Source organism: Mobula birostris, chromosome 20 (genome assembly GCF_030028105.1).
Source record: "Mobula birostris isolate sMobBir1 chromosome 20, sMobBir1.hap1, whole genome shotgun sequence".
Classification (NCBI taxonomy): domain Eukaryota; kingdom Metazoa; phylum Chordata; class Chondrichthyes; order Myliobatiformes; family Myliobatidae; genus Mobula; species Mobula birostris.
Window position 1 is genome coordinate 12,467,460 of NC_092389.1, and position 12,553 is coordinate 12,480,012.

A 12,553-nucleotide genomic window follows, 5' to 3' on the forward strand; every position below is an offset into this window, starting at 1 on the left:
CGTTCCTCACTTGCCCTGTTTACCCATATGCCCAACTTGGCTCCTATGCCTCCAAACTCTATCATCTCCCCATATTCCACAGCTCCACCTTGTCTGTAGTGGCCCCTATTGCATCCACTTCAACCCTTCAACCAACCACTGTTCTCGGCACATCATTTACCCCCTTCCACTTTCTTCCCAGACTTCTCAGCTTGCCCCCTTTCCCCACTTGTCAGCCCCACCTCATCTCTCCCTCGTCATCATGTCGTCCCATCTTCAGAAGCATTAGATGCTTTTCTAACATTATCTTCAACTTTAGTATCTGGCAGCTAACCCCAAATCCTTATCTTTTAAGTGGAAGGAAAAGAAATCTCAATTTCCACCCTCATTCAGAAATTCTTCATAGAGAACCCCAGAGAAGGTTCTTTGAGGTTAGTTTCTGTGAAAACATACCAAATTTAATTCTACTTTGAATCCTGAAAATTTGGAGCCCTACCACCTCGCAATTACCAGGTAAGAACCATATCTCAATCCTGCAATTTCCCCCAGTACGTTAAGAATTTCATCTAGTACCGTCTCAAGCTTTGTGTCTCTGACATGCTGAATTATTTCTTTATTTGTCTGTGATTCATTATTTTTGTGTCAGTTGATTGCATTCCAAACTAAGTACCTCACTGGTAGGCACCTCAGTGATCTAAGGTGAGCCCCTTGCCAACAGCAATCTGTCTCCCTAACTGCTTGGCTGTGGCCTTGTTAGTTGTGTTGAAAGCAGCAGTTGATGTTTCCCAATATCACTGGCTGATGGGAGGTAGAGGACCTGTACAGTCCCACTCCTGTACCATTCTGTGAGATGGCACAAACACAAAAGAGTAACTCACACAGAAACTGGATCGTCGGATGCTGAGGGGAGATCTGATAGAGGCTTGCAAGATTATGAGAGGCACGAATAGAGTGGACAAGAGAGTATCTGTTTCCCAGGGTTGAAATGTCTAATACCAGAGGGCATGCATTGAAGATGACTGGGGTAGGATAGTTGTGGATGCCTGGAATGCACTGCCTGGTATGGTGGTAGAGGCAAGTACATTAGAGGTTTTTTAGAGACATTTGGATAGGCACATGGATGTAAGGAAGATGGAGGGATATGGACAATGGCGTAGGTAGGAGGGATTAGTATTTGGGTGTTTTTGATTTGCTTTTTAGCTGGGTCGGCACAACAATGTGGGCCGAATGGCCTGTTCCTGCACTGTGCTCTTCTATGTTCGAAAATGCTAGAAGAACTCAGCTAGAAGAATTCTGTGTAGAAGAATAAATACATTTTGGACCAAGACCCTTCATCAGGACTCTGGAAGATAAAAGGTTGTGACCCGAAATGTCGACTGTTTGCTCCTCTCCATAGATGCTGCCTGACCTGCTGAGTTCCTCCAGCATTTTGTGTGTGTCACTGTGTGAGATGGCATGATGTTTGAGTAACAATTTCTAAATCATTCATTGAATTGGAGCGATTTTAAACTTAATTTTTGTCTTTTATTTTGAAATTTTGGTAGGGTATGCACAAGGTGGAGACGTGAAGAGGATGGCTGTGAGGTGAATTGGGGGAGAGGGGAGTTAGAACAGGAAACTGAGCAGGCCAGGGAGCATTGTGGAAAGGGAAACAAGTTGTGCTGTGTGCCAAGGACAGTTTCTGTCGGGTCAAGGTGAAGTCGATGAGAGGACAACGCGTTTGCACATTGGAGTGTTTTGTGAGAAACGATGAACGAGGGCCTTTTGTTTATGCCTGAGATTACGAGCAAGGGTCTGAGCTGAATTCCATACATATAAATCATGTAGCGACAGGCTGTGGTTTTGGGCATGAGTCATGCTTTCGTTTGAAGTGAGCTAAGTTTGAGGGGAGGAAGCAATGTAGGTGCAAGGATTGAAGCCCCGTTCTGTAAACGTAGAGGGGAAGGAGCAGGCGGCCGATTGGAGTCATATCGCCCACCTATTGTACCATGGCAAGCTTATGCTGGAGGAATCGGTGACATTTAGAGCTGTGTGTTGGTGTAGTACACATTCTAGGTCTGTGAGGCAAGCCTGCTTTCTGGGTGAGTACAAAAAAATGCCTTGAGCCTTGTATAACAAAAGGAGTGAAACTGGAGGAGTGATCTCTGTTCATAATATTTAAAAGAGAGAATTCTTGTTTGAAGTTAACCAGGCAGTTCTCTTAGGTTGACATATTAATAGTTAATTTAGTTTGGTGTGATTTGTAGATTAAAGAATTGGTTTTAATTTTTTCTGTGTACTATCGACAGTCCCAGGTCACCAAGCATTCTAATAACTGGATAAGTATGTAAATGATGTGCTTCTGGAGATTTTGAACAGAAGCTTGTGTGGGGACAGGCAGTGGCTGTGCACAGGCCAGATCCAAACCCTGTGCAGGTTGAGAGTCTATAACTGCAGTGACCAGGTGTGCTCTGCACAGTCACTGGGTGCAAGTGTCCTCTGGCCAGATGATAGTTCTGTATTCTGCCTGATGATGTATGATCACAGCCTCCAAGTACTCGCTATTAAGTGCAAGTGAGAATTGATCAGTTGTGCTGTGGCCAGATGTGAGGTCCGTATGCTGGTTGGAAAGTTGGCTGCTGTAACCTCCAAGGGGGCCACAACATTGTCATGGGGTTTGGAGGTTGGTAGGGTCACCCGGCCCAAACAGGTCAAAAGGTAAAGGCCAGACTATGAATGGTCCATTGGTCCTCCAGGTTTGGGGATTCTGTTCAGGGCCAACAACCCTGACTGGTCAAACAAAATTGTTATGGAAACTACAATGAGGAATCCTCCTACATCTGAGTGCGACAGTATTCCTGAGTCTCCACCTAGGACTTGCATGGCTGACAGTAGTGAAAACAGAGAGGAAGCTACTGCCATGATGAAGGAAGCCCTGAACACCGCCAAAGATGGAGGACCTAAATGGCAGTTAACTGTGACCTCTCTGTCCGTGGAAGCTTTCCCTGATATAGTATCGTGATCATCACAGCTCGGTGCTGAACTGCTTGGTTGAATTGATGCTCTAAAGCATGTGGATGATTTTGGAACGAGTCCTGTTGCCATCTGCTAATCGTAGTCACTAGTTAGTGATTTTCCCATGTTCATTCTCTCAAAGCTGTACATGCCAATTCTCCAAGAAAGATTCTACTTTGTATCCTTCAGTGGACAGTTCCTGTCTTTTTGTGGGATCTGCTTCCCCACAATTGGCTGCTATGTTTCCCATGACTATTATCACAAGGTTCATGAGCTAGCCCTCATCAGGGATCAGAGGTGGAGAGGGTCAGCAACTTTAAATTTCTCAGTGTTATCATTTCAGGGAATCTGTCCTCAGCCCAGCACGTAAGTGCCATTATGAAGAAAGTACAGCAGCACCTTTACTTTCTGAGAAGTTTACGCAGGTTCAGCATGTCCTCTAAAACTTTGACTAACTTCTACAGATGTCACCAGGTTCAGGAACAGTTATTATTCCCTCAGCCATCAGGCTCTTGAACCAGAGGGGATAACGTCTCAACTTCACTTGCCCCATCACTGAGCTATTCCCAAAACCTATGGACTCTCTTTCAAGGACTCTTCATCTCATGTTCTTGATATTTATTGCTTATTTACTGTTGTTATTTTTTTTGTTATTCGCACAGTTTGTTGTCTTGTGCACATTGGCTGCTTGTCCGTTTGCTGTGTATGGTTTTTCACTGATTCTCTGGTGTTTCTTTGTATTAACTGTGAATACCCACAAGAAAGTGAATTTCAGGGTTTTATAGGGTGACCTATGTGTACTCTGATAATAAATTTACTTTGAACATTGAACTTTGAAATGGAGGGCTTTGTGGAAGGAAATGAATAGATTGTACTGTTCTATGTGTTTAGTGCCCTCTTCTCACCTGAAGCCTCTTTGTTTGGCTTACGTGCTGATGAACTATGAACTTCAGATCCTCAATTATAAGAAGAGATGTGATTGCACTGGAAAGGATGCACAGGAGATTCACTTCAATATTCATGGGAAGGAGCATTTTAGTTATGACTGCATAGGCTGGGTTTGTGGAACAGACTGAGGAAGGACCTGATTGAGATGTACAAAATTCTGGGGGAGTCTATAGTATAAAACTTTACCCTCCCAGCAGAGGAATTTAAAAATGGGGTTAAAAGAAAGGGGTGAGAGTTTTAAAGGGTTCTGCAGAAAAATGTTTCCAATCAGTTGGTGGTTAGAAGTTAAAACAAACTGCCTGAGACAGAGACTCTCTCAACATCTACGAAGTATCTGGAGGAGCACTTAAATTTCCAAGGTATAAAACCTACAAGCCAAGTGCTGGGAAATGGGATTAATACAACTGGGTGCACGATGTTCAGCCTGGGCATGTTGGATCCTATGGTTCCCATGCTCTCTTGGCCTTGTTATATAAACTAGGCCAATGGAACACAGATGACTGACGAATAACTTCTTTCACATCTTTGGGATTCTGAAAGGAACTAATTGTGTAGGTAGTGAGAAACTCTTTCCATGGATACAGAGGTTTTTAGCAACAAGGTAGAATTTTTAAATTCGAACCTAAGAATTCAGGAAGAAAACATTTCTTCGTATTGTGGACATTAGCGCATAAAGAGCAATGGAAACTAAAAATTCAAAATCTGCAGCTGATATACTTTTGCCACACACAAAGATATTGCTTTGCACAGGAAGAATTAGTTACCCTTGACGATATTTTTAAACAGAACTATTTTAGGGAGGCATTGAGTTGTACAGCATAGAAACAGGCCCTTCAGCCCACATGTCCCTGCCCATCAATAGTAATCCCATTTGCCACGTGAGTAGTGTATCCTTGCCCAAAGTCGCATTTTATACACAGCAAGTTCCCACAAAAACTGCGAAAATCTGTAAGTGGTAACTGAAGGGTAATTATTAACCAGAGTATCAGGAGAATATCTCTGCTGTACTTCAAAATTGGCCCATTGAACTTTTACTTTCACCTGATGGACCTTTTGGTTTAAACTTTCAGCTATAGGATACACTTCCAACGAGCTAGGCCCATTCTGGTTTACGGGTTTCCCAGCGAAGATGTTCATGCCCACACACCTGAGACGGGGCTTGAACCCAGAAGCATCTGATGAGGAGAAGCCCCCACCAGCTGATATATATAACTGCACGCAGAATTACATCAGACATAATGACACTTTAAACAGTAGAATAGCCTCGAGGCTAAATGACAGCCTTTGCCTTCTCAGCCAGCTGGTCTCAGTCTAGGAACTTGTACCTTCTGACCGCTTTGTAAGTTGTGGCTTTGCAAGCTGTACTGATCGTGGATCTACCAGAAATTGTGTTTGCATCTGATAGGAATAGGCAGGATTGTGATTAGTGTGAGAGATTTGCAAAATTGCATTTTATTTCTTTTAATTTTGACATCTTTTTCTGTCTTGGCAGGTTTTCTGAAAACAGTTTGAAAATCAAACACGAGACAGAAATCCGGATTCCCCCGGTCCCGTCGCCAAAAGCCGTGACCAATCAGATGCACCCGGACAGTAAACTGCCGAACCACGGCAAGCCGGTCAATAGCAATGCCCCGCCCCCAAATGCAAGCCAGGGAACGCCCTGCGGCCTGGGGTCAAAGGCCACGGGAGCAAGTAGTCACGGTGGAAAATCAAGTCAGATTTCTCCCGGAAACTCTGGACTAAAAGGCTCCCAGAACTCTGTGACAAGCTTGGGAGCTTTGAAAGGGAAGGTGAAGCGGGAAAGGAGCATCTCGGTGGACTCGGGAGACCAGCGGGAAGCCAGCACACCGGTCATAGACACAGAATCTAAAGGTGGGTTTGAGTGGCGACTGGAGGTGGTACAACAGAGACAATTGGTGTTGGAGTGTAGAACCTCATCTATTATTCAATAACTTCATGACTATCTCTCTCTTCACACCACTTGCTTGGTTCCATGTTCACTGAGATTCCCCCATTCTTGCTAAACTACATTTCAGGAAGAAAGCTCAAAAGTTGTACCTCCCTTTGTATGAGTAATTCCATTTCTGAATGTTTGGTCTCAAACATGAGCCCACAAGCCTCTGCTCTAGTTTTTCTGTTGCCATATGTACAAATAAAGAAGATTCAGTGATGAGAAAGGAGGCAATACAGAAGCCTTCTTCTGCGTCCCTTAATATGGTTAATTTTAATAGGCAGGAGAAGGGGATTCCATGGAGGACTTTGAAATCATTGCCTTCTGTTTACTGAAGTGCAATGAATTGGTATCGTTTGGATTTGTGATGGGGCAATGGGAATGCGTGACTGAATCGATAAGATTCTGGATATTGGATAGTGCACAGTTGGGCAGAGTCACAGTAATTGTGTGCCTAGCACTAGTGTTCCTGCTTCATGAGGTTTATTCCCCCCCCCCAACATATTTATTCATTTGTACTTGTGGAAAAAAACTACAAAAGATCATCATTATTACCATCTTCGAGAAAGAAGAGAAGTCCAATTGCAGTAACCATTTGTTTGCTGGGGGAATGTCATGACCAATATTCTTTACGTCCATTACTCAGTCGCTGAGAAGCTGCTCCACATGTTGTAGTGTAAAATCTGTCCATTTAGCGATATAACTGACATGATCTTCACAGCACTTCAACTTCCTGGGAAATACAGGGCATCAGACACTATACACAGTCTTTTTAACTCTCAATAAAGCCCTGGATTCCATTAGTCGAGAGAGACTGTGGAACAATCCTTCTCAAAACTGGCTGCCTGTTGGCCCATTCCTTCTCCAGACCATGTTGATGCATGTAAAGTCCAGCTGCTTAAGTTACCTAAGTGATTCTGCATTCAAATCCAAATCAGATTATTTTACTACAGTGGATTCCAGTGAATGGGGGCACATCAGAACCAGAACATTTTGGCCTAATTAAGTGTCTGCCCCAATTAGCTGAAGTTTCATGGAAATAGTTAAACAGGTATTTTTTAAAAAAAGACAAAATGAGAAACAAATTATGTAAATAAATGAATACAGAACAAATTAGAACACTACAAATGCTACTGCTGTACTGTAAAACTGTGTTTTAGTTCCTGATACTTACCGACAGAGGAATTCATCCACCTTGCATTCTTTTGACTAATGAACAAAATCAGCGCAGACACTTAATGCAGATCATGGACTGCCTTCATGCAGTGCTGTTGACAATTGCATCCTCCAAATCTTCATTTCCATCGTAATATTCAAAATGGTCGTCAACATCTTCAAATTCTTCATAGTTTCTAACTTGTTGAAGTAGTGAAATTGTGTCATTTTCATTCCCGGCTGTTTCTGGCATCTCCAAGCCTGGATGCTTGAAACCGCAGTGAGCAAAGCAGTTCTGAATTGTCTTGCTGTTTATTTCTTGCCACCTATCAGTGACAAAGATCACTGCTTTTTTGAACACAAACATGCATCTGACACCATTTTAAGAACTTCACTCAAACCACAGTGTTGTATCCAATGGCTAAACAAGTGCATGTACAAATGTTTGTAACTGGCACTAGTTCGAACCTGTTCAGCAACAGTCTCTTGCCTCAATTAAGCAGCGTAGTGTCCCAAATTAATGAAGGGAATCCCAACAATTTTCTCAATGAACTGTCCCAAATAAGCATCTGCCCTGATTAACTGATGGCCCAGAATCCACTGTATACGAAGCCTAGAGTAAATATTCATGGAAAGGAGGCATGAAATAAAAATAAATTGAATTAATTGACACTCATGCAACTTGACATATGTATTTGACCATAAGACATAGGAAAAGAATTGGGCCATTCAGCCCATTAAATCTGTTCCTACATCATGGCTGATTTATTATCCCTCCCGACCCCATCCTCATGCCTGCTCCCCATAATTTTGACACCCTTACTAATTAAGAATAATTTTAAGAACAAAGAATTTGCAAATGTAAAATGATGTTACTGTACTAATAATCCAATGGTGTGAACAAATTGTCCAGAGACATGGGTTCAAATCCCCATCTGGCAACTGGGCTATTCAAATTTATTTAAATAAATCTGGGACAACAACTTGGTAATTAATGTCTTTTGAGGAAGAGATTCCATCATCTATATACAGCCGCCAGAAGAAATTTGGATGACTGCTAAGTTTCCTCTAGTGGAGCAGATGAATCTGCAAAAAAAAAGACCGTTTTTGCGGATATGGACTGCAGCAATGCAAGGAAACAGTTCCCCCCCAACATCTTGAGGCAAACAAGGGCTTCACAGTAAATACTGCAGTGACGCCTGCGGCAAGAAAGCTGTGACACCTGTGCATGTGACGTTGCGCTGGTCCCAGTCTGATCCAGCAGGGCACCCAGGTACTTGGCTATGAGTAAGGGTGACAATGAAGGAGGTGAGTTTCAGTGAGGAGAGAGGAATGCGGATTATAGTATAGGAAAGGAAGGGAAAACAGATGGAGTTGAAAAGTCCCACTGGCTTGAATCTGCTGGACGATGTAACATGTAGAGAGTCAGGGAGGATAATGAATAGGAAAAGAGGCGTATCAGTGTTTGGTTTAAAGTAATGGATATCTTAAAATGTAAATGTTTGTTTGTTTTTTCCTCTGTTCCACCTGACCTTATAACCATCATCAAATCAAATCAAGTTTAATTATCACTCAAACCATACATGGATACAGCTGAACAAGACAGCGTTCCACTGGGTCCAAGGTGCAAAACATTCAAAATACTAAGCAAACATTCCAAAATAACGAGTTACATAATTCAGAATATTGAGCAAAGAAGCATATTCACTCAAACAAAAACACATAGTCCAAGACCCTGAGCGACAATGTCCAGCAACTGATGGTACAGTGTACAGACACCTGCAATCCAGCCTGTCATTCCACTGCTCGACCACAGGAGGACAGCACTGACAGGAGCGGCCAGCTCCCAGCCAAGCTCAACCACGCTGTAGCTTTTCCGCGTCTCTCACCTGGTCTGCAGCAGCAGGCAAGCCTGAGGCTTGAGGCCTAGTTCTCACTACGACCGAGGCTGCACAGCTCCCATGTCAACTGTTCCTCCACCAGACAATGGTAATAGGCTTGTGATGACTTGCATTCTCACTGTCCAACAGAGTCTTGCAATTGCAAGTGAAATGTTCAAGACAATTTCCCACAATTATACTGCACCATCTTCGATGCTTCTGTGTAGCAGGCGGCAACATAGTCTGCAGCCAGGCCAACTTCTTTGTACCCAAACCAGCTCCTCCAACATCCCGACTGGTTAATCTAATCAACGAGTACACATACATATATATTCCACTAGTCTTTAATCACGGATCCAATGACTGCCATATTTAAGATTTCTGGCAACATCAGCGTGTAGGCAGAGTCAAAGGTGATGATGAATCAGCATGTAGGAGCAAGATTGAAATATCACTCACTCAACGTCAACAAGACCGAGGAGTTGATTATTGACTTTAGAGGAAGGAAAATGAAAGGCCATGAGCCAGTCCCCATCAGGGGGAATTAAAAATGGAGAGGGTTGCAACTTTAAATTCCTCGGTGTTATCATTTCTGAGGATCTGTCCCAGGCCCAGCACGAAACTGTCATTACAAAGAAAGCACAGCAGCACCTCTACTTTCTCAGAAAATTGCAAATATTTGGCATGTCATCTAAGACCTTGACAAACCTGTAGAGATGTGTGGTGGAGAGTATATTGACTGGTTGCGTCATGGCCTAGTATGGAAACACCAATGCCCTTGGATGGAAAAGCCTACAGCCCAGTCCATCATTGGTAAAGTTCTCTCCACCATTGCACACATCTCCACGGAGCGCTGTCACAAGAAAGCAGCATCCATCATCAAGGACCCCCACCATCAGGCCACGGTCTCTTCTCACTGCTGCCATCAGGAAGAAAGTACAGGAGCTTTAGAACCCACACCACCAGGTTCAGGAACTGTTATTACCCCTCAACCATCAGGTTCCTGAAATAGAGGGGATAACTTCACTTGCCCTATCACTGAACTGTTCTCACATCCTATGGACTCACTTTCAAGGACTCTTCCTTTCATGTTCTCGATACTTATTGTTTATTTATTTATTACTATTTCTTTTTCTTTTTGTATTCGCACAGTTTGTTGTCTTTTGCACACTGGTTGTTTGTTCTGTTGGGTGTGGTCTTTCATTGATTGTATTGTGTTTGTTGAATTTACTGTGAATGCCTGCAAGAAAATGCATCTCAGGGTTGTATATGGTGACATACATGTACTTGATAAAAAGCTTAGTTTGAACAAGTTAGCACTTGAACCAAATGGCTGAGATGTGAAAGATCCTCAAGATTCAGAAGGTGTTTGTTAGTGTAGATACGAGGACCATCCAACCTCAAATTGTTTGGCAGAATGCCCTCTTTCAAGGGAACATGAGGCTGAGGACATAGCTGATGATTTGGCAAGCAGGTATCCGGAATTCCTAAAATTATGAATTCCCAGAATAGAAATGTGGAAAATAGAAGAAGCAGTGTTATTCATCACCATGTTCCTGTTGTCTCCCCAAATCCCACGATGTATTTTATGTTTTAAAAAAATCTATCTTTTCCTTAAGTTTAATCAGTGAATTGGTCTGTAGCATTTTCTATGTTGGAGAAATTGAGATTCACCAGCCACTTGATTGAAGGAATATCTCCTCATCTCAGTCCTAAATGTCTACGGCTTAACAGACAAAAAATGCTGGAGGAACTCAGCAGGTCAGGCAGTATCTATGGAGGGAAATGAACAGTCAACACTTCAGGCTGAGACTCTTCATCAGGATTGGGAAGGAAGAATGCAGGGGAGAGAGCAGCTGCTGGCAGGCAATAGGTGAATCCAGGAGAGGGGGGGAAGCTGGGTAGGTGGAAGGGGTGTGGAGAAGTGGGAATGACGTGTGAAGCTGTGAGATGATCAAGGAAGAGGCAAAAGCCTGAAAAATAAGTGGAATCTGATGGGAGAGGACAGTGGACCATGGAGTAAAAGGAAGCAGATGCCACCCTCCAACTTACCACTCCACAAGCCTCTGCGTCCAAAGTATCATTCTCCACAACTTCCACAATCTTCGCGGGTTGTGCTCTCTGCGACTCCTTTGTCTGCTCATGCCTCCCCGCCAATACCCCTCCAGGCACTTATCCCTGCAACCTTCCCACATGTTACACCTGCCCCTGCACCTCCTCCCTCACCAATATTCAAGCTCCAAACAGGCAACATGTGACTCCACGAGCATCAATTACTGCATTTTGAGTGAAGACCTGATCACATTTTAGGTCATATTTATGCAAAAATAGAGAAAATTCCACGGGGTTCACAAACTTACTAGCTCCACTGTATGTCCATGATCTTCTCTACTGTCACATTGAGGATAGGTGCAGATCCAAGGACAGCACCTCATACTTCATCTTGGTAGTCTCCACTCTGATGGCAACAACATTGACGTCTCCTGTGTTCCCCCACACTTTTTGTTTTCCCTTATACCTCTGGCCTCTATACCCCTTCTCTTTCCCTTTCTGAAGCGCATCACCCACACCTTCCGCTCTCTGCTTCCCCACTTCCTTCCCTTTATTTCATGGTGTACTGTCCTCTCCCATCAGATTCTATCTTTTTCAGCCTTTGCCTCTTCCACCAGTCACCTCCCAAATTCTCACATGATTCTTATTTTCTCCCTTTCTCACCCACCCATCTTCCCCTACCACTTGTCAGCACCTGCTCTTCCCCCTCTTGCCAAACTTTAATTCTGACTTCTGTCCCCTTCCTTTCCAGTCTGGATGAAGGGTCTCAACCCAAAACATAGACTATTTATTTCCCTCCATAGATGCAGCTTGATCTGCTGAGTTCCTCCAGTATTTTTTGTATATTCCTTCTTTCCAGCATCTGCAGTTTTTTTTGTCTCTTTTATCCATGTCTTACCTTGTATCAGGAGACTAGACCCTCTCCTTCACTTACCCCTCCTCCAACATTCTTGGATAAGTCCTTCCTCAATCCAATCTGTTTAGCCATCTCCCATTATTCTAAAATCTACTGAATATTAATAACCATAAGATATAGGAGCAGAAGTAGGCCATTCGGCCCATCGAGTCTGATCCACCATTCAATCATGGCTGATCCAATTCTTCCAGTCATCCCCACTCCCCTGCTTTCTCCCCATACCCTTTGATGCCCTGGCTAATCAAGAACCGATCTATCTCTGCATTAAATACACCCAATGACTTGGCCTCCACAGACGCTCATGGCAACAAATTCCACAGATTTACCACCCTTTGACTAAAGTAATTTCTCCACACCTCTGTTGTAAATGGACGTCCTTCAATCCTGAAGTCATGCCCTCTTGTCCTAGACCCCCCTACTATGGGAAATAACTTTGCCATATCCAATCTCTTCAGGCCTTCTAACATTCGGAATGTTTCTATGAGATCCCCCCTCATTCTCCTGAACTCTAGGGAATACAGCCAGACATTCCTCATAAGGTAACCCTTTCATTCCTGGAATCATTCTCGTCAATCTTCTCTGAAACCTCTCCAATGTCAGTATATCCTTTCTAAAATAAGGAGCCCAAAACTGCACACAATACTCCAAGTGTGGTCTCACGAGTGCCTTATAGAGCCT

General features: G+C 43.4%; 1 protein-coding gene across 9 annotated transcripts in view; it reads left to right on the top strand.

Moving 5' to 3' along the window:
• bcl9l (bcl9 like) overlaps positions 1 to 12,553 on the top strand; it is a 158,334-nt gene that overhangs the window by 113,150 nt on the left and 32,631 nt on the right. For all 9 annotated transcript variants that reach the window (XM_072238146.1, XM_072238142.1, XM_072238148.1 and 6 more), the window contains one exon: positions 5,414 to 5,793. In XM_072238146.1, coding sequence (XP_072094247.1) covers positions 5,414 to 5,793 — 380 coding nt within the window. The remainder of the gene's footprint in view (positions 1 to 5,413; positions 5,794 to 12,553) is intronic.